Source organism: Felis catus, chromosome B4 (genome assembly GCF_018350175.1).
Source record: "Felis catus isolate Fca126 chromosome B4, F.catus_Fca126_mat1.0, whole genome shotgun sequence".
Classification (NCBI taxonomy): Eukaryota; Metazoa; Chordata; class Mammalia; order Carnivora; family Felidae; genus Felis; species Felis catus.
Window position 1 is genome coordinate 30,466,301 of NC_058374.1, and position 21,558 is coordinate 30,487,858.

A 21,558-nucleotide genomic window follows, 5' to 3' on the forward strand; every position below is an offset into this window, starting at 1 on the left:
TGGCTAGTAAGGGGATTTGACCATGACCTGTGTGTTTGCCTGATCCCTAAACCAGGCACAAGGAAATCTTCCAAGCTGCCCTTTCATGTGGCACCATTTCCAGCGAGTCTCGGCACAGTTTACACACGTGTTTGTTCCTCCACATGTAAAATCCTCAAGTCAAACAGATTCCCCCCAAGTCCACCGTGGGTTCACTCAAGAAGGAGAGAGCTTTCAGGACAAAGGGGATGCTTGCTGCTGACATTTCAAATGGGTTATGGCTCAGAGCTAGAGACCGTGTCTGTGCTGTGCTGAATAGAACACAGTTAATAATCAGCATCTTTGCAGCCTTGGTGGTTTCACTGGAGACAGTCACACTGCTCTGCAGTTCAGTCACTGGGGAAATGTTTTCTTTAGAGTGGAACATGAAAAATTATTAACATGGGAGCTCTGAGCCTAATTATGTGGTACTAGAAATGAGACTAAAATGTTAATGCACAACATTCAGTGTTTACTTAATGGTGTTCTGATCAACAAAGATTCCAATCAAAGAAAACTAAAAATATGAGATGCAAGTCCCTAAACAGGGGAAAACAAGCCTTGGGGCATATTAATATTCTCTCCCTTGGAACATTGTTTTGAAACAACCTCTAATAAAGTTTACATCTCAGCGTGGTGGGCTGTGTAACTAAGCTGAATGAGCTGGGTGTTAATGTTACTAATGTTATAGTATAGTGCCATATTTATCTGTGTCTATCAAGTCCAAGTCTGACTATAGCCAGTCCACATTTCTACAGGCAACAGGTGCCTATGCTAATGTGTAGGACACAGAACTGCTGGCAGCAGCTGTGAGTGATTCCGGGGCAAGTGTCCATCAATCCACAACTGCTGGCTGGGAGGTACAGAAGCTTCTAGAAATAAAATAGCATTGGGCAAGGCCCAACGCTGATCAAATGTCTTGTATTTCATCACAAAGTAGTCAAGAAAAACATACATTTTCAGATTAATCTGTGTAAGATCCAAGGCTACCACCCAATTAACCGTGCTACTTAAAGGCAAGTCACTGATCTGAGTTTTTCAGCCTCCTCGTGTACAAAATGGGGATAAAGAAGCTTTAGAGAGCATAGAAGATACATATGTAAAGTGTGTGGAACATACTAGGTCCTCAATAAGTCCTTGCCATCATCATCATCATCCTCATCCTCATCACTGTCTTCATTAGCACAAAGTTAGGGGTCCCATGAAGAGGAGGAGGGAAACAGATTGAACACAACAGCTTATCACAAAAATTGGGTTCCAGTCCTCAAAGATCATGTCTGGATATCAACCAGACAAGAATTTAGGGTGGCTTCAAATTACTGTATGAAAATTAGCACTGATCTCTGGGTAAGTCATGGTCTTTGCTGCTTTCCTACTTCTACAGTTGTAAAGTGAGAGTGTTTCACACAGTTATGCTCTAGGGGCTCCTCCAGCTCAGACAGGGGAGGGCAGGGCGAGCATGCTCCCCAGGGCTCAGCCACTCCCCCAAGCTGGACTTGCCTCAGTGGCTTCCCTAGACCTCCAGACAGCTTAGAAGAGAGCACTCACTCTGTGACAATTCGCAGCTCCATGGGCAGAGATGTTTATTTTATTTGAACTGCTTTGATATACCAGGGCACTAACGTTCCAGATAGTTGCTTCATAAAATTTACCATGAAAGCCATAGTAAATTAAAAAAAAAAATTGGTCAGCAAGAAAAATTTACCTGTTTCATCAATTTTATTTTCTGGGTTCCTTTTATCCAGGTCTGCCGGTTCTGACAAGTTAAACAAAATTGAAAGAGATATTTGAACTGCCAACAAAATTCGATACACACAACCACATAAACCTTCACACACACACACACACACACACACACACACCCCTTCCTCACACTAATGGTTCTGCTAGATCTCTTTGAGAGTTTTTAGTGCAATCCCACCCTACCACATAACTATAGATCAATAGAGTGGCAATGTCAGATGACTAGGATATCTGTGTCACATCAAAATCCAGGTAGCACAGCTATCCGTGTTTTGAAGAGAAGAGTGGAGGGTGATGGTTTTGGCATCTGGAGTGTGGGGAGAAATCTGATGAAAATAGGAAACAGTAGTGGGGTTGTGCATATGGCTACCATCCTGTGCTTTTGTAGATAACTGCTTCCTAGCTCTTTGAGGCAAGAGACTGTGTCCTGTGTCTTAACAAAAAAACAAAAAAACAAACAAACAAAAAAACCCTCTGGAAAAGAGTTCCAGTAGCTCATGTGGTTTTGAGTAGGAGGTGGGGAGTTTGAGTACTTTATTCACTGCTACATTCCCAACATTTACAACAGTGTCTAGAACATAAAAGGTGCCTCAATAAATATTTGTTGCATAAATGTGTGGATAAGTAATAAATAGTTGATAGTCTCATAGCATTCATAGCTAAATATTCAAGGATATATATTTGATGAATAATTATACAGTTATCTTAGACATCTTTTTATTGTGACAGCAACATAGAGTATTTTGGCAATGCATTAGTTGTGACTTTCTGAGTACATTGCTTCATAACAACTATAGCCATGTGGACCAGTCACATGAAAAGAAAAATGCTCACAGAATTGTCTCAATCCCTCTATATATTCACCGGAGCACTTGGATGCTGCTTTGCATACAATATGCAGTCCATTAAAACTTGCTGAATGGAATTAAATTTGATTTCTTTTCCTTAGTTCAGGGAGTTTACTCTTACATTCTAAAAATATAATTCTCATCTTGGAATAGGAAAGCCTGTGTAACTGCATGAAATGCATATTTTTTTTAATGTTTATTTTTGAGAGAGAGAGGGAGACAAATAATCGGAACCAGGCTCCAGGCTCTGAGCTGGCAGCACAGAGCTCAACGCAGGGCTTGAACTAACAAACCGTGAGATCACGACCTGAGCTGAAGTTGGATGCTTAACTGACTGAGCCACCCAGGCACTCCTGAAATACATATTTTAACAACAGTGTAGACTTGGATGTGGCCAATCTGTAGAGTAATTGCAACTGAAATATTCAGTCTTATCATTTCTTGTGAAGACCTGCTAAGTAGTGTGGCATTAAATAGATTTCCTTACATAGTACGAAGAAGCAGATCTTTATTCACTGCTCTTTTTCCCCTAATTTCTTTAATTGACCATATCAAATTATTGCCACTTTAGGATTACATATATTCAATATATTGTATAATAAAAGCTTTGTAAATTGCTGAAATGACCAAAAACCCATTACAGCCAACAGGCCCCCTTTGTCTTAAATTTGCCCAATAGGCTTACTCCATTTTGTTATAATTAACATCCTATTATATGATATATAGCAAAAGTTTAAGTGTAGCAAATGGAGCTTAAGACTAATTACTGTGCTATTACATTGCCATTAGTGATTCTATTTATAATTACATATCAAGAACCAGGGAATATGAATTGGTTTTCTATGTCAACTTTCATCTATACATCCAGACCAATAAAAACCATAAACTCTAATACTAGGCAAAGTCTCAAAATTTCATTTATTCTCTTGAGTCATTGCCACTATTTTCAGAGTCAGAAACATCTACTTATTTGTAATAAAGCAAAGAATCATAGCTTCTATGATTCATTAAAAATGTAACCTTAATTAAGTTCACTGTGCTCAAAATTTTCAACGGCCTGCTGTTTTGTTTATAGACTCAGATATTTGGAATTATCCAGATGTCTGAATTTTCCACTTTTCATCAAAATGTTTTGGCATGGTATATATAGCCTGTAAACTGTGAGTCTTTCTTCTGAGCTATGGTTTTTGGATTCCACATTATTTATGTGGTTTTGCAGGTACAATCAGACACTAAATGAACTGGGTTAGGAAAGGACATAGCTAAAGATAAACTGACCCGATTTTGTGCCCTGTTGCATCAAAATTTGCACTTCACAGGATGTGCCTATAGCCTGCATTGCAATTCTAGGTCTAAATGAACAAGACAAACACCATCACGTGAAAATAACTGTGCCCTGGGAAAGTGCGTCTGGTTTCGACAGCACTTCATACTTACTTGCGCAGTCCTCTTGTGAAATGTGGTTATTAATACTAATGTCATCCACTGCAATCCCGCCAAGGTTTCCTTTTCCGATTTCACCTTCAAAAATCACCTAACAAAATGAAATCATTTTCGCAGTATTGAAATGTTCGGTCCTGAATAGCAGTGTTTACAAATGCTTGTTCAGTTCAATCTATGGCACATAAATTAAATTCATGAGATTTCACGTAAGCGTGCGCTTCGATCATCAATCTATGTTAACTGCCTGGTGATGGCATCAAACTTCTAACACTCTCTTTTTATAACTCAAAATGTTAAACTGGGGAAAGCACCAAATAAAAGGAATGTTCATTGTGGCAGCCAGAAATAGATTATAAAGTAGCATTCTCCTCTTTCTCGGCAAATTGGTTCTATTCCTATAATGTTGGAGACTGCGATATATGCTACTGAGATTGCAGCGAAATCCCAGGTTCGGGAAATGCCTGAAATCATCTTTGGAATAATTCCCACATCTCTTCTCCATGATTTTCAACATTATCTCAGTGTGTCTGAAGGAGTTGCCCTCCCACCCGGGGAAGGGAAGGGGGCATACCTGATAAAGCTTCAGAGACTTGTGGAGCAGGACACGCCCTTCCTTCCAGTGGTCTCCCTGGTGTCCAATGGCCATCCAGACTAACTGGTCATACTCCTCTGGCTTCTGATAGTGCAGTTTGACCCTCAGCGTGCCCACGTGTGAACCGGACATGTGATACCAGAAGGTCATGCAGTGGGCGGAGTTCTGGGAATAAACCACGGGGCTCACCAGACGAGCCACTTTGCCCTTCTGGTTTTCGTCGGCTTGGGAATAGATGAAGTTGCCATCTCCTGCTGTGACAAAAACCCAGGTTAGGGAGAGTGGCTGAATGTATGAATCCTTTACCTCTTCTTTCCAGTTCCGTGACTCAAACCTTCTCTCCTAGGCTAAGCACCGAGAACCCAAATATGCAGTGGAAAGGGAGCGGTGTGCTGTTGTTGGGGAACCTCTTTGGCAACTGGGTCTGCACTCCAAGCCTCTGTGAGTGGGTGCTTCATTGGGAGAAGGCTGTGAAGCAGCATTAATTTGGATACTACATATTTGGAATGCACTGTCACGTGGATCTGGGCTGTGACTCTAGTTGGCCTTTGCATCGTTGCAAGCACACTGAAAGCAGAGGGCAGACCTATTTTCACGCAACTTTAAAATAGTTTCAGCAGCACTGATGTGAACACAGACATTAAATGGAACATATTTTGATGTTTTCTTATTTATCATTTGAGCTGGGTGAGGATACTTAGGTCATTATAGCTTCTTGATAATAATAAAGTTGCAGTTTTTCCAAATAATCTAGTCATCTTCTTTTTCCCACAAATTCAGATGATTTTTCCCTCATTTATTTTAATGGCTTATAAATTCCTTAAATATACCTGAAAGCTTGAATTTCAGCTCAAGTCCCACTCTTGTTTGATGTGGGCTTCTGGTTCAAGGAGGGGCAAGGTTGCATATTTGAGGCTTATTAGAACTTGCCATTTTGGCAGTATAGACGCTTGCCGGGCTGCAAGGACTTACTCTTGGCTTTGCTTTTAATTACCCCCAGTGGGAACATTTCCTCCTGCCACCACCTGGTCTATGCACACAACTCATGTTTCATTGTTTGCTCTGCAAATAGAAATACCTACTCTAACGCTTCACCTGATGTAAGTGCGAATCTGACGCTTGGGCCTTAGTGGGCAGCAGGATGTTTTGTTTGCTGCCCAAGGGGTTTGTGTGTTTGTGAGATACTTTTTCACTGTGCACATGTGGGCACGTCCTTGTATCTGCTCGCCTGCATCAACGGTGTCCAGGTGGAAGTGGATGCGTCAGTGGGCAACTTGCTTCCATCACCTGGCTGCTTAGATGAGACTGCACCAAAACACTCTTAATGAAACCAACGGGTGAAATACGAAGAGGGTGGAAATTCCAGCAGCATGTTTGATACTGTTTTTGTGGCGCACTCCCATGACCAAGGGGACTCAGTCACTCTTGGGGTTTGTTTTCTCCCACTACTTTACCCTATCTGTGTGACACTGCCATTTCCCTGAGGTGAGTAGGGTATCAGTCTACGAGCAGGGACAGGTGGAAAACACACCCATCATGCCTTTGTGCCCAATATGCCCATCTTAGGGAAAAATACTGAAGTTAGAGATGCTGCAGAGAGGAAGCACACTAATGGAGTCCAAGAGGTTTATTTTGGCTAGTCAGTGAAGAGGTGGAAGAAAGAAGGAGAAAACTGGACTTGGTAGAGGAAAGATGGCTGCCTGAGAAATCTGTCATGACCTCTGCCCCGATGCACTGTGGTCTTCTAAAAACATGCTCCTGTCACTCCTCTGCTCAAAGCTTGTCAGTGGCTCCTCACTACCGTTAGCCTCTTCACTTCTTCGTGTGACACCCAAGGCCACACACCCCCCCTGCCACATATCTAACTGCTTCACAGAGGAACCTGCCCAACCACACCACCTGCCATCCCTCCTCCACGTCTGCACACGCCATCCTAGCTCAGACAGTCTCCGGGACAGAACTGCTTTCTCTGATCCCCCATGTTACCTTTCTTGTCGCTGCTCATCCCCACCTTGGGGCACCCTCACGCCTGCACAGTAATCATTTCTCACCTGCAACCAGACTGTGAGCTCCTCAGGGCAGGGCTACCCTCCTTTATTCCCGAATCTCCAGTGTCCAGTTCAGCATCTAATCTAAAGTAATAGAGCTCCTCAAACAACCCTTGTTCAACGAACCAGGGAAGATGATGGGCTTCAGGAATCCTCCTTAAGGAGGTACATAGCTTCCCTCTTAGAAGTCAACTGCAGAAAACCACGTGGGTTTCTTTGAAAAAATTCAAAATTGAACAGCAGGATATTTTACCTAGATATTGCTAATTTAAATAAATCTCCAGGTCTGATTTGCAAAGTGCGGAATACTGTGTAATGTCGGTCCGTGTGCATGTGTGCTGGGTGTAGGCTCTTTTCATCTAGGATTTTTATGTTAACAAGTTCCTGCCTTTCAGATATCGGGCTCGCCCCTCTCTCTCAGCAAATGATTGCCTTCCTAGTGCTACAGGAGGCTTTTTCTCTTCAGGGCAGACCTGGTAAATCTGGGTGTCTGGGAGAACAAAAGAGACAAATCCTTCTGAAGGAATCACACTTCTCAGCTGTTAATCTAAGACAAGCCCTCCTTTTCTGATACTCCAACACATAAAGCGTTGATATTTTTCCCTTTCAGGGGTTTTATCACAGTTCTGGGTCAGGAACTCTGTCTTCATTTTCTCAATTAGCACTTTACTTCTGCAAGCCTTTTAGCTTTTGTCTCTGGCTAACATAGCTTTTAACCTCCTTTGAATGTCAGATCCTACTGAGCCATTTTGCTTCACTTTGCATCAATTTTTCCACCATTACTGCCTTCATTTCAGCTAATTGCATTTGGTTAATTTGATGCCATTTATATGTACAGTGCCATTTACAGTCAAAGTATTTTAAGTTTTCTAAAACTGCTTGTCTTAAGATTCAATTGAAAGTGTCTCAGAATTGAAGGAGTCCAATTTTATCCAATTTCCTTGTCATTCTCATTAGGAAAAGAGGTAGCTGTGGTGGAAGGCGGCCAATTCAACCTACTTAATGGTTATATTCACTGGGGAAAGAAAAGTGAACAATAAAATGGGAGAGGCATGAAGTGCCCTCTGCCCGTCCATTGGCCCACTGACCCACTGGCCCAAAGCCCTAGCATGGGGCAATTTTGCTTAATGAGATTTCTCAGCCTCAGAAAATGCCCCTCAAAGGTATCATTTGAGAAGCCACCTCTTCAGTGAACAGTCCTGTAAGTCTCCCTGAGTAGGGTAGAAGTCGGTGGGTTGTATCTGTTGTGTATGGGAGTGTGTGTATATGTGGTCTTTGTAGGACGCCGCTGGATCTTTACACTGGGTGACAAGATGACTAAGAGGAAAACAGGATGGCGGTGGATAAAAAGTTCTTGGAGTGGCTGTCAGCCCCCTGTAACCCCCAGCCCATCCCTCTGCCCCTCATTAATCTTAGCAGGAAAGCAAGACAGGAGGTGGTGTGGGGTGAGGTTTCCACCTGCTCAGAAAAAATGGGCTAGATTTACAACCTTCCTCTAAAGAATAAGAATCCCACCCCACCTTCTTCCACTTCCATGTCAAGGGTCAAGAGAGAGCAAGCAATAGTCTCACTTATTGTTTCTTTAGCTGCAAAATAAATGAGATGACATATGTCTGGACTTGCTTCAAAATAATCCAGAGTCAGGGGTGATAGGGATAAAATAAGAGTCCTGTGATTTAGTGCCTGTTGAAGTTGGGTTATATACATATAGGGTTCATTTCACTAAGCCTTTTCTATTTGAGTATACTTGAAATTGCCATAAACAGCTCAGGAAAAGTATGAAACAGGTAATTATTCACACATCTTTACCCAGTTTGCTATTTACCAGAGAGGCAGTCAGTTGCCAAACTTAATCAGCTTTCTCTACTACTTGGCGGACAAGCATCCCTTCTAGGAAAGGAGAGCTTGGTAATTCCAGGAAAGGAAGACATGAGTGAACACATGTAGTCTTTTCAAACACCGCTGGTCCCACAGGCCACAGAAACCCGCCATAGCCACACCTTTGCTAATTCAAAGAAATGAGGCTGAAGTGAACTCTCCGTTACCTGTGTGATCCTGAATCGGTCCGGTTTTGCTGGTCAACACGCTCCACTTGAGCTGCACGTGATTGTCATGTTCCCAGTGACAGAATGTCTTGTGAGAGCCCCAGCCAAATTCGCAGTTAAAACCGTATGTTGGAAACTCTTCAGTGGGTGGAAAGGAAAAATAGAGAAAAGCAGAGAAAGACAAATTTAATCATTTAGGTCAGAAAGGCCTTTAATTTGCTCACAGAAGGCACAATTTATATAACTTAACGTATGTTTGAAAATTCTGGGAAAGCCACAAAATCCAGGATTACCAGGAAACTCAAAAGACGCATGGAGATGTCAAAATGTTTGCAAAATCACGTTTAGGATTTTTTTTTTTTTTTAATCTAGCTTTAAAAAGATTATGGACTGCCTGCCAAATTGGTTTTACATAAAATTTCCAGAAAGGTTACTTTCCAAGGCATATATATTACATCTGTAGCATTCTCCCTTGGTCCACAATATTTAATATGAAAGATACTCTATTCTTGAGTATTATATAAATTGATATCCACCAATGAAAAGAATCTTAAGTACAGATTGACCTGTGAACCTTAAAAGTCTAGAAATGTGACTGGGCTGGATGTCTCATTCTGGAGGCTATCTGTATTCTCACCATTCTGGCTAATGCCTCAGGTCTTTAGGTCAGATCTCTGAAGCATTTCTTAAGATTATTTTTTCTTCTGTGCTTTGCATCAGGTCAATCAATTTTAAATGTAAGTTTCTGCTTTTTTAGTGAATTTTAAAATGTGTATGTAAATTGTTCACCCCACTTAAAACCCAGGCAAGTTCACGTAAAGCCAAAGCATTTTTAAATAGCTGCGCATTAAAAAAAATTTTTTTTTCATGTTCAGAGTGTTTCCTTTGGAATCTAAAAAGAAAGTATGAATGGATTCTCAGAGGGATTATTCATTTTGTGTGTTCTACAAGGTGCTATTTGACTGTGGTGTTTTTTTTAACCCCCACAGCTTTACTTTTTTTACTCAACTCCTTTTTTTCTTAGAAGCAGCTTCTCTTTTTAAGTATGGAAAAAATGAAATCATAATGGCTTGGATTTTGGTTTTGGTAAACTGAAACTAATAATAAAAATAATCCTAAAGATAAAATTCTCCTGCTTCTGCCAGTCCCAAACCTCCCTCCATTACATAAAATTAAGCACACAAAGCGCGGCTGTTTTCTCTAATGAAGGAAGGTCACCGCTTCTTGAGTTTAGGTAGTCCACAAGATGGCAGCATTGAAACGGAGAGAAAGGTGCCCAGGGCGTCTCGCCAATTGGATCTTGAACATTCCTCAAACAATTCCTATGTACAATAAGGGAGGTATAGTATCGTATGTTGTATTAGGGTCAGGCTGAGATCCTAGCTTGCTTTGATCTTTAACTTTGTCCCTGTTTAACACGACGTAGCCTGCTTTCTTCTCGGAGCCTGGGCTCCATTGCCCCTCCCCCACTTTAACAATGGCGGGAGGGATTTTAATGGGAAGATTTAGTGAATAGATAAGGATGATTTACTTTGCATTTTTAGTTTCCAAGGAACCCTTTTCAAATGCTAATGTAGAATTTTGGAAGGAATGCACCATATGCATTGTCAAAAGGAAACTGGATGGATTCTCCCATCCAAGGACAAGGAGACCTCCTGAGGGGTGAGGGGTGGAAGGGTGCCTAGGGCCAGTTTGGGAAAGTAACTCTAGTGTGAGCCACGTGATGCATATAACGTGCGGACTTTGTGTTAGTGCAAAAGGGCTGTATTTCACAGCTATGGTGTCACTGGAGTGATATATTTCATGTCTAGTCTATCCTAACCATGAAATAGGGCTTCTTAAAGCATGAGAAACCCTCTCCAAAATTTACCACACTTTTGAGCAGCAAGATTGAATTATGCAGATGAACTACAGTCCATTGAACAGTGACTGAATGGTTGAGCAACCTTGGATGTCAACACCCACAAACCTGGAATGTACTGCCGCATAATCTCATGTTAGAAAATGTTAATATTGGAAAATGTTAATATGTGTGTGGTTTTGGGTTTCCTTCTTAAATGTAGTTTAGAAGACATGCACATGTAGGAAGGCAGCAAGCCATTACAGCACACACATTTCTGGTTGTATTTCTGGTTAATACATCAAATTATTATTGTATAGTATAGAAAACCACACCATGCATTATTTTGGCTCTTAATTTTCTGGTGATAAAATATATGAACTTGGATGTTTTGGTAATGACCAGGACATAGGACAGCCTTGCTTGAAAGGAGGACTCAAGCATTTCTGCAGCTGTACTGCTCAGTGGTCTGTGTTTATCTTCTCATGTTTTTTCCAGTCCTAGGAATTTAACAAGGCAATCTGCTCTAACGTTATGTATTTTACTACTCTTTCATCTTCTTGTCCCAATCATATAATCTCTGGCAATCTTGTTAATTTAAAGGAAATACTCTTTTTTTTTTTTTTTTTTTAATCAATGCATATGGTGGCGAGGGGTGTGGGGTGAGAAAATGTTGAAAATTCAAGCCTGGCCAGAAAGGCTATTAAACACATAAAATATACACAAACATTTATAGGGAAGGGAAAGAAAAAAGAGATTGAGGGAGGAAAAAAGAAGGACAGAAGCAGAAAAGAGGAAAGAGAAAGAGAAAAAAGCAAATTGATGAATGAAGTTAAGTATATAGGACTATTGACCTTTCCGTCTTCAAAATATTATCCAGGCCCTGTGGCTGCATGATTCTCATTAAATTCATTGGGAATAATCTGGCTAAATCCCTTCTTGACTCTTAAAAATAGCAGGAAACAATATTCTGAACTTAAAACAAATTTACAGCCGCTGTGAGCACGCACCAGCTGCAATTGTTGAACTATCTTACCCACAGTCGAATCATTAGCACCATATATGCACAAGGATTTAATTTTAGAATCTGCTTTTCAAAACTTCTTTTGAGGATGTTAACTAGCTTACTCATAGACTGGTCTTTCAGTCCAAATAAGTGGAGGTGCTCAGGCCCATGTAATCAGAGGTTAGGAATATACTCTGAGCTGCTATAGGAGTGTTTGAAGATCCTCAGAGGGTGAGATGTTTCAGCAGGGGGAGTCAGATTTAAAATGCAGGGTTTCTCATCATTTCCTGGCAAAGCATTAATAGGCTTTTATGCATCTGATTACAACCCAGGCAGTATATGAATATTATATATCCACTGAATTTATTATATTGATAAGAATCCACAAAAATGAAATTTTAAGACTCTGCTTGAGTATCTAATGGTTTCAGCAAAATGAGATTAGATGAAAGTTCAGGGGTTCAGTTTGCTGCTTATAAAGATGTCCAAAGAATCTGAAAACTGCAGAACAGTGTAGATCAAATTATCAGATAGGTGGGTCCCACCACTGGGTGAACACCTCAAAATCAGACTTGGCCTCTGACTTTATGTACACTCTGGGCCTACTGAACTGTTCTGAGCATTGGTTTAGCCAGAAGGTGACAATGAACAGAACTCCTCAAAGAAGGTCAGACTGTCCATTATCCACAAAGACTGGGAGACAGATTCAGGACTCAAGCAATGGAAAAACAGGAAACCAAGGTCATTTGTGGAACTCAAAACCAGAGCAGACCGCCTTTATCAGTAAGCTCTGGTTTGACATAAACTGGTTTAGATTGTGGTCGCTATGGGTCTTACTGGTTCTCGATCTGTACATCTGTGCTCTGACCACAGTACACCCTCTGAGATGGCTGGCCCTTGAACTCATGCACAAACCGAATGCATTCACAAAGTCATGCCTAACCTTCCACTTCCAGGGAGAATTATCCCATTTTGGAATCTGGTGTATACCTTTCCATTTTCTCTAGAACTGTTGCTCACTTTTAGTTTTTAAATGATCCCTAGCTCTTTTGATAGGCAAGAGGAGAGAGGAGTTGAAACAAGTTCATTGGCAACTTCAGAGTGGCTTTATTTTTTAATTTTTAAAAATATTTATTAAAAAAAATTTAATGTTTATTATTTTTGAGAGACAGAGAGAGAGAGAGCACGCAAGCAGAGGAGGGGCAGAGAGAGAAGGAGACACAGAATCGAAAGCAGGCTCCAGGCTCTGAACTGTCAGCACAGAGCCTGCCGCAGGGCTCAAACCCACAAACTCTGAGATCATGACCTAGCCAAAGTCAGTCGCTTAACCGACTGAGCCACCCGGACGCCCCTTAGAGTGGTTTTAATTAACTCTCTGGCAAGAGAAAAAACTAACAGAGCAGTTAATATGTTTGTTACATCATTAGAACTTCATGTTTTCACCTCAGCCCTCTTCCCTATGACAGAAGGTCACAGAAAGCCAGCCGGCAGTTACTCCACAGAAAACCACCCAAGAGGGCCAAGGGCCCCCAGAACAGTCAGGAAACAAGCGAGAGGCCGGGCTTCACTCATGACCAACTGCAGCCATTCAGCGTGGTTGCACAACCCCTGGAGGCCATACTTTACAACTGGTAAAGATGTACTTTGGACTATAGTTTTTTCTGAATTTAGGTGAACAGATAGATACTCTTCTGTTTCACCTTTCCATAGTTGGGGGTGTCTGAGCCATGGGGTAGCAAGAACTCTGTCAACCTGAGCACACCACAGGGAAACTTGGGGTTAAGTTCAAGTGAAGAGAAGTTTGTTTTGCAGTTTAATCAGGTCAACGGTGACAGTGTCCTTTAAGGAAGCATACTAATTAGAGCAGTCCTTTCTACTTTCTGCCTAGCTGGGTAGTGTCATACTGTTGAGGAAACATTGATATACACCACACGCCCCATTAATAAATGACTGTGGAGGCCAAGGCTGAGTGAGCTTCAATAAAGGAAATGGGAGAAGCTGGAAAACTGACCTGGTCACCTTACTCTAATGATTAACTTTAAAGTATTTAAAACCTCTGATTGCTTATACTGACTATTTCCCTTCGTGTGTGTCTGGGGGGAAGAATTTTACAGAATACTAACAAAATACAAAAGAGAGAAGGGGGGAGGCTGCCATTTCACTGCCGCTGGCCGCTGATAAACAGCAAGCCAAGGGTTTGAAAAGTCATTACGCTTTTCTATGAATAAAAGGATGCGGAGGCGCTCCCGAGGGCGCCGCTCTCCCCCCGCACAATCAGAGCCCTGGTTTCCTGCACCCCACTTCGTGGCACGCCCACTGGAAACGCTGTTGTCAAACTGCCAACTTTGTGGCAGGCAAAACTGACAAACTTTGCCTGTCTCGGTTTTGCAGAATTGTGATGAAAATAAATAGTCAGGCTGCTGCCTGTGAGATTTCCTTCTCCTGTAGTTTGCAAACACAGTCCATGTCCTAGATGTGCTGCGTTAAACAAAGTATGTTACTCAGTTCCTTCAGTCGGGAGCTGGGATTGTCACCATTTGGCAATTACTGATGGAGAAGGAAACCTCACTCCCGGCTGCATATACATGTGGATGAAAGGAAAGCAATATTTATGGCTCATGCTTAGAGACCAGATGCTGCGTGGCGTCCCTCTTCTAGGACTTTGGGGGAAACCGAAACCAAGAAGCTGCGCAGGGCACTATTTCAGGGCATGGAGGGGGGCGGCCATGCACTATTTGGGCTGGGGGGGGAGAAGCACACGTGGAATCTACACCATTTTGTTTTGTTGGATACCTGATTGTATTGTGCTGTCTATTATGGTTGGTTTTTCTGTGGTCAGCACGGTGGTCCCACCTGAAAAACAAAAATAGTGACAGACGAAAATGAGAAAAAAGTAAGCATTGGGGATAATAAGCATTAAAGAAATGCTGCATGTGTGCATACATCTGTTAGAGGCGAACATTTTCCACAGAAAATCCTTCCTTTAATTCCGCCTGTAGTAATTTGTTTTACTTAGATTTTGTCCACCACGATATCAAGTTCAAATAAACCACTATTTTTTACTTAACACATTTGCTCATAAAGCATCCAGGCAGTATGGACAGTTTGAGACTTTGTTCCAAGGGCATTCCCTGGTTCCCAGGCTAAGCGTGCTACACCATTGTGACAGTGAAGGGCAAAAGCCTCCACAAGTCCCCAGTGACTTGGGAATTAAACTTGACCTGGGCCTCTTAAGCTTCAAATAGTTTCCCAAGGTTTCAGATGCGTGCCTTCAGGGGCGGTGTAGGGCTGCTCCCCACAATCTATTTTGAAAACTGTAGGTTTAAGAGGGCGACAGCAGTTCCTCCTTTCTTTTGCTGCTGCAGTTGTTTATTTTTCCCAAGGACAAATATTCTGCCCAGTGTGTGATTTGGAGAAGCTGCAGAAAAAGTTCACAGGCCCAGAGAACTGGAAGTTTGCACAAAGAATATCTTGAATGTTGTGAGCTCTCAATCAGTGGGGCAACTTTGGAATTCCTGGTGAGGGAACCAGGTGCTGATTTAGCTCCACCCTCTTTTCTTCTGCACCCTGGCGCTTCCATTTTCTGCTCCTCCTCATTATTACACTTCTGGTTCTGGTTTAGTTTTTTTAATGTTTATTTATTTTTGAGAGAGAGAGAGGGAGGGGCAGAGAGAGCTGGAGATACAGAATCTGAAGCAGGCTCCAGGCTCTGAGCTGTCAGCACAGAGCTAGATGCGGGGCTCAAACCCATGAACTGCAAGATCAGGACCTGAGCTTAACCAACTGAGCCACCAGGTGCCCCTACACTTCTGTTTTAAAGTCGTGTTCTTGAACTTGCCAAACACAAGAATCACCTGAACGCTGGTTGAAACTGCAGCTGCCAATCCGCCTGTCCTCCTTGGAACTCCTTGAACCAGAATGTCCAAAGTTCAGGCCTTGAAATCTGAATTTGCAAAAGCTTCTCAGGTGAGGCTTATAACCCACTAAGTGCAGGGGAAACACCCGTTTGCTGTTTATTACATAAGGTGTTGGAGCCATTTCTCCTTATGTGTATCTGTTTTGCAGATTATGATCAGAGATAATCTATTTGTTACCCCAAGAGGGAAAGCCCAGGGCAGACTCAGGGGAAGGACATGGGGTGGGCTCATGAGTATCAGGGAAAGTTTGGGAGGTGGTTATAAGGTGTCATTGTACAGCTTCCAGTAGGATCATTCAATAAAGATGTGTGATCATCTCTATTCTGGCCAGGTCCTAGTTTCACCCTGCAGCTTCCACAGAGCAGAAATCATCCAGATCATGAATCAGAGAGCCGTAAAAATCATGCTCTTGGGATGGTTTGAAGATTTTGGAGCTAATCGACTACAGCACCAAGTCATGTTACCCTTGCTTTCCCAGCATATACGCTGGATGAGCGGTCACACGTGTGCGTGGCCTCAATGAGGCAAGCACTAGGAAGAAAGAATTATATATATTATGGGTTAAGGAGGTGAATCTATAATGGCAGAATTGGAGGGAGGCCAGAATACATTAGCATTCTGTTCCCAGTGGTCTCAAGGGAGAAAGACTCAAGGTGAAAATTCACTTTTTAAAACTGATATGCATTATCAGTTTTGTTATACGTTGGGAGCCAAACTCTGATGTTGGGTACGTACAGACCCAATGAGAAATTTGGCCTCCTGGTGCCTTTGAAGCTAATTGTATTATCTAAGGACTTCAACAGCATTTGCAAATGAGTAACTTCAGGGGTGAATTTTCACCTTGGCAAGCAGTGTGGGAGAGCAAAATCTCTCCTCATTTCCATGCATTTTGGTAGAGTTCACCTGGAATTCAGTGTTGTTTGTAAGTAATGAGCATTTTGCTAAAATACTTATTTGCCACTATATTCAAAGTAGCCAACCCAGGAGGAGAAATTAAAGGGACACCATCTGCATTAAGGAACCAAACACCATGAAAGAGAGCATTCATCCTAATTTCCACACCCCCTCCTATCAGGATAAGGTGAGGATGCTTTCACTTTGGCTCCATTACACTCAACGTGCCAAGTTTGAGGCTCTGTCAGCAAAGCCTGTGACTGAAGGAGCAAGGAGTGTGTGTGAGCCTAGGATGTGAGCTGTTTCCATGCAAGGTGATACCTGGGTCAGGGAGGATTTTGCTCCTTGCAGAAAAGCTTACATAGGAGCACACCCTTTCTCAGAAAAGGAGAGAACAAGTAACTTCATAAAGCAAAACAAGTAAAAACAGCAACAAGAAGAAAACCCAAAACTGGCCGCAATGCAATAAATGAATTTGAAACATGAGATGCCTTCTGAAATCACCTCTTCTTGATGGGGGCGTAGAGCAGGCATTATCAATACCTCTGGAAGTTCTTAATATATGTCTGATTCATAGAAATGTTGAGACAAACGGGCTGGCTCGAGAAAATAACTTTTTTTTGCCATTGTAATATGTAAAAAAAAAAAAAAACTAGAACTTTTTTCTATCTCACCAATAAATGATGTTAAATGCTGTAGATAAACTATAACCTTGTACATTTAAAAGACTGTCAGTGTTTCTACTATAAATGACCCATTTTCTGTGGTTTGTTACTCGTTTGGCATACATAATTTGCTCCAGGCTAACATACTTGCCCTATTTCATTCAAAGGGTTCAGTTTCAATTGATTCAGTCATGAACTGATCCAAAAATGAGAAGGTTGGTTGTTCTGATATGAGAAGTAAATCTGAGGCTTTGTTTCTAATCAATATTAACTGACCACTTTAGGGTTTATAAAGAAAAGAACCTTCTCCACAAGAGGGCAATTGAAAGGGTATACTGTGATGACTACAGTCGTTCCTTTTTATGAGGAATTTCACTACAGATGTGTGACAGGGTCCACAAAGAGCCTGAGGTCTGTGTCAGGGTGTTTACAAGCAATCCTGGGAAGGTTCCACAGGACCTGGTTCATAGAATGGTACTCTGTTCTTAACATCAGCTGTAGGGTTTTCAGCTTGAACTTGAAATCTCACAAAGAAAATGCCTCTACATTAATTAATTTTTGTGGGTTTTGGCTGCTTACACACAAGATTTGTTTTCAAAAGCCCATAGTAACATTTATTGGCCCTATGACTGTAAGTGATTAGCCTGGAAATTTGGAGGGAGACAGCCTTAGGAGCTGGGATTTAAATGTAAACCAAGTTCATGGTACTATGTCTCTGAGTTACATTTCACCTCTTATTCTATCTGAGTGCCGAGCTCTCTTGCTCCTTCAGAGGAGAGCTTTTGAAGTAATTGGAAATGTACTGTGGGACATTTCCTTCCAGATTTTTACATTAATGCATTAGCCAATAACATGGCACTATTATGAAGTTACATGGTAACGCCTTCAGTTTCGCCCATGGAAATTAATTATGTGGGCTCTCTGAGTCCCCTCTGGCTAAAAATACAGACCTGTATCCAAGGGCTCATGTTTAATCTAAAATGAGAGTCAGATGCTATATGAAACTGCATTTGACCCAAGTGGCGATAAAGGTCCCACAGTGCCTTTGGCAACAATAGGGTGAAAATCCTACTGCCTTGGCCAATTTCCAAGTGGTACAATCCCATTTCCCCACTTGTCTAATATTTCCTCTGCCATTCCAAGTAGAAGAGAAGGTCACTTTGTAGCTCTTAGGGTTTTAGAATGTTATGGAGTAATACTCTAAATTAATTAGTGAGGTATTTGGCACACACCATCCCTGATACATTTGCTAGTCGTTGCTGATGTGAAATAAGAAGTAATTCTGCCTTTGTAAATTTCAATGTAAAATGATTTACAAAACCCTAACTTAAAAGCTGCATTTCAAATATAAGCCTAATTTCATCAATTAGTTGGGTAAAGGTTCCACTCAAAGCATTTTCCCCTTGTTCAAAAATGCAAATAAACATTCTAAAGTGTGTGGTTCTGTAGGGGTGGTGCACGTGTTGTGGGGGTGGGGGTTTGAAGGTGAGGATGAGTTTAGCACATGGAGCCATAGAGAAATTCTTATGGAATTAAGAAAATCCTAGCCTCTGGCTCTGAAAATGGCTAAAATAATTGTGTCGAACGGCGGCGGCAGACGGCATGAGGAAAGGAAGCAGTGACCCCAGTTGATGATGGCCGCCACCGTGAGGAGCTACACAAACATGAACAGACATGCACTAGCAGGTCTCCACTACGACATGACTGAAATGGCACAGCAATGGGATGAAGATGGTTTCTGCACCTGTGAGCTGGAAGTCATCACCTGTTCCGCTGTGGCAGTTGGCCTGGTCATCATCACACTCGTCCACCAGGTTCCCGTTGGGAGTGGTTGGTCCAGCTGTAGGTGCTGAAACAAGATCCAAGGATTACTACCTCACACCTCTGAAATGTATTTGCAAGGCTCTGGCTATTGAGTCTGCTAACACCTTTGCCGAAAACTCTAATCCGTGGTAAGAAGGCCAGGAGCATGATTCGCCTCCCTTTCAGGAGCTAAATCTACTTGGATTTGGCAGAATTCGCTGGGGACTGCTTTGTTTTGGTATTTGATCCATATCTGTTCAGTAGAGCTGGCTGCCCTAGCATTTTATACATTGCTATCTACATAAACATCCTTTTTGTGAAAAGTGCTTGCATTCTCACTGGTTATTTATTCATGACCCTGGAATTGAGAACTTTGATGACAGAGATTCTGCTTCAACTGTTTTTCCTTACATTCTCAATGGGCTAGAGAATTCGCCTGTCACGAATTCTTTTACTTTCTTAGTATTAGCTAAGCTTGCTAGGTTTGTATTAGAATTTTTCTCCAAAAGGGAGTCTCAAGATTCACTTTTAGTACAATATTGTTCTTTAAAAAAAAAAAAAGAAAGAAAGAAAATTGTGAATGACTCCATTTCCCTTTAAGTAAGCTTCTCAACTTGTGATCCCCCTCTCCAGGTGTTTGAGAGGAGCTGTCTTAGATGTCCTGGGGTCATTTTCCCTTAACTCCCGGAAGACTGCATTCCACTGTGGACAGGTATTCCTGTATCTTTGAGTGTGCAGTTGAAAGGTAGCCAACATTAATCAAAGACTGCTTTTGAAGTTCTTTAAACTTAGTTTGGTCTATTATTTTTCAGCCTGTTACTCATTCTTGCAATCTGTTTAATATTTTACAGTTTTTGGCATTACCTTTCACTTTGCAAGGCTTGAGATAATGTACAGTTCTCAATGTCTGAGAACCAGACAAGATACTGGGAGTGGGGGCCTGTTCTCTAATAGCTTCTGGCCATGTGTCTGGGAATGTGTTGGTAACTGCTTCTTTCTCAATAAAAAAATTGATAGTCTTTGTTATTGTGCTTAATTACTGAGCAGAGTTATGACAAATATAGAAATGTAGCTAGGAGCGCCTGGGTGGCTCAGTCGGTTAAGCGTCCGACTCTTGATTTCGGCTGAGGTCATGATCTCATGAGATGGAGCACTGTGTCCAGCTCTGAGCTGATGGCACAAACCCTGCTTGGGATTCTTTCTCTGACCCACCCCCCTCTCAAAATAAATAAATACGCATTAAAAAAAAAAAAGAAAGAAATTTAGCTAGCTTCAACTTCCTCAACTGCCCAGAGCACACACTAGGAATGTGTACAGAGAATGTGCACAGTGTTTAGGCATACCATCTAGACTTTGTGAAATGCATACACACACATTTTGGGCTCCACATACTGCTATCAGTGAATCAGTGGAATCCTCCCTGCTAATCCAGATACTTGTATTCACTGAGTTACCTGCCACTTTTAAGTATTTTAAACTCTCTATTCATCTGCATTCTTTATGGGATTTGTAAAGGAGGAATTCCTCATTGGAAGTGGCCCAGGGTAGTACCTGGTTTAAATTTAAAAAATAGAAAGTGAATAATTTTTATTTCCCAATTTTACTACTTGGATATATTTTATCTTCTGTGATTCTCTAATTGTGTCTTGTAAATGCTAGCCCCAAACAGGACAGACACTTGCAGAAGGCTCAGCTATATCTCACTGTCTTCCCGTATCCCTCTAGGTATGTCCCATGGCACAGTCATGAAGCAGATATTTTAATAGGGCCTGTTAATCATTTTAAGGAAGAAAAAAAAAAAACCACTCCCTTTCACAGATTGTGTCAAAAAGTTTTGACATTACTTTTCCCGGATGTTGGTTTCTCTTATGGCTAAGGGCAACTTCCTCACTTTTGTGAGTGCTTGGAAACATCTGTGGCAAATCTCTTCACCAACGATTTGTACCTCTCACTACAGAGTTGACACTGGCAAACTGCCACCAGCCTCAGTCTTTTCAGCCATCCATTCATTCCACCTCTTAAATCAGTGTTGCTTTCTAGAATCCAGGCTGATGACCTGCATCATGGCAACCGACTCCCTTTTCCAGATGAACACGTTTCCCAGTAAATGGAACAAACATTGTCTGCAGTGGGTTCAATCTGCCCATCCCTTTTTGTTTCTTGGTATCTTTGCCAAAGTCCTGGCACATAGTCATTCTTAGTCTGTGCTGATAGTGACTGGATAATTCAGAGGTCTGAGATATGACTACAGATAAGGAAACAACTACACAATAAAGAATGGGAGATAATGGCCTGCTTTAAAATAAATACATACAAAAGTAGCTATGAATTATTCACTAGTGTGGTGATTTATAGCTTCAGATTCTTTAGTGCATAAGAAAAGTTTTATGATGTTTAATGTGCTCAAGAATGTAATTATATTTGGGTAGCTCAAAACACAAATAATTTTGAAACCACAAGAAGGTGATATTAAAAAGCATTCTTTGAAACAACCATGAGCATATGCTCAATTGATTAACATCTGGGTACCAACAATAGCCATTCTTTGAGCTAACCTAGAGAAAGACCTTTATGGGGATGGAAAAGTTGGTTACTCTTTATGCCCAAATCTAAGGCAGATGGGAATTCTAATGCACAAAAGCATTAGATGGTACAATAAACAACTATCATATCATTTTTCAAATATTCCTTTTATT

General features: G+C 41.5%; 1 protein-coding gene across 4 annotated transcripts in view; it reads right to left on the reverse strand.

The window, feature by feature from the left end:
* NRP1 (neuropilin 1) overlaps positions 1–21,558 on the reverse strand; it is a 137,198-nt gene that overhangs the window by 3,330 nt on the left and 112,310 nt on the right. Inside the window, exons 11-16 of one of the 4 annotated variants that reach the window (XM_003988216.6) lie at positions 18,825–18,908; positions 14,377–14,436; positions 8,738–8,875; positions 4,624–4,898; positions 4,047–4,143; positions 1,724–1,774 (exon numbers count right to left, since the gene is read on the reverse strand). In XM_003988216.6, the coding sequence (XP_003988265.1) occupies positions 1,724–1,774; positions 4,047–4,143; positions 4,624–4,898; positions 8,738–8,875; positions 14,377–14,436; positions 18,825–18,908 (705 nt within the window). Of the gene's footprint in view, positions 1–1,723; positions 1,775–4,046; positions 4,144–4,623; positions 4,899–8,737; positions 8,876–14,376; positions 14,437–18,803; positions 18,909–21,558 lie in introns of all 4 variants that reach the window. The other 3 variants (XM_006933352.5, XM_006933353.5, XM_003988215.6) reach the window with 3 other exon arrangements.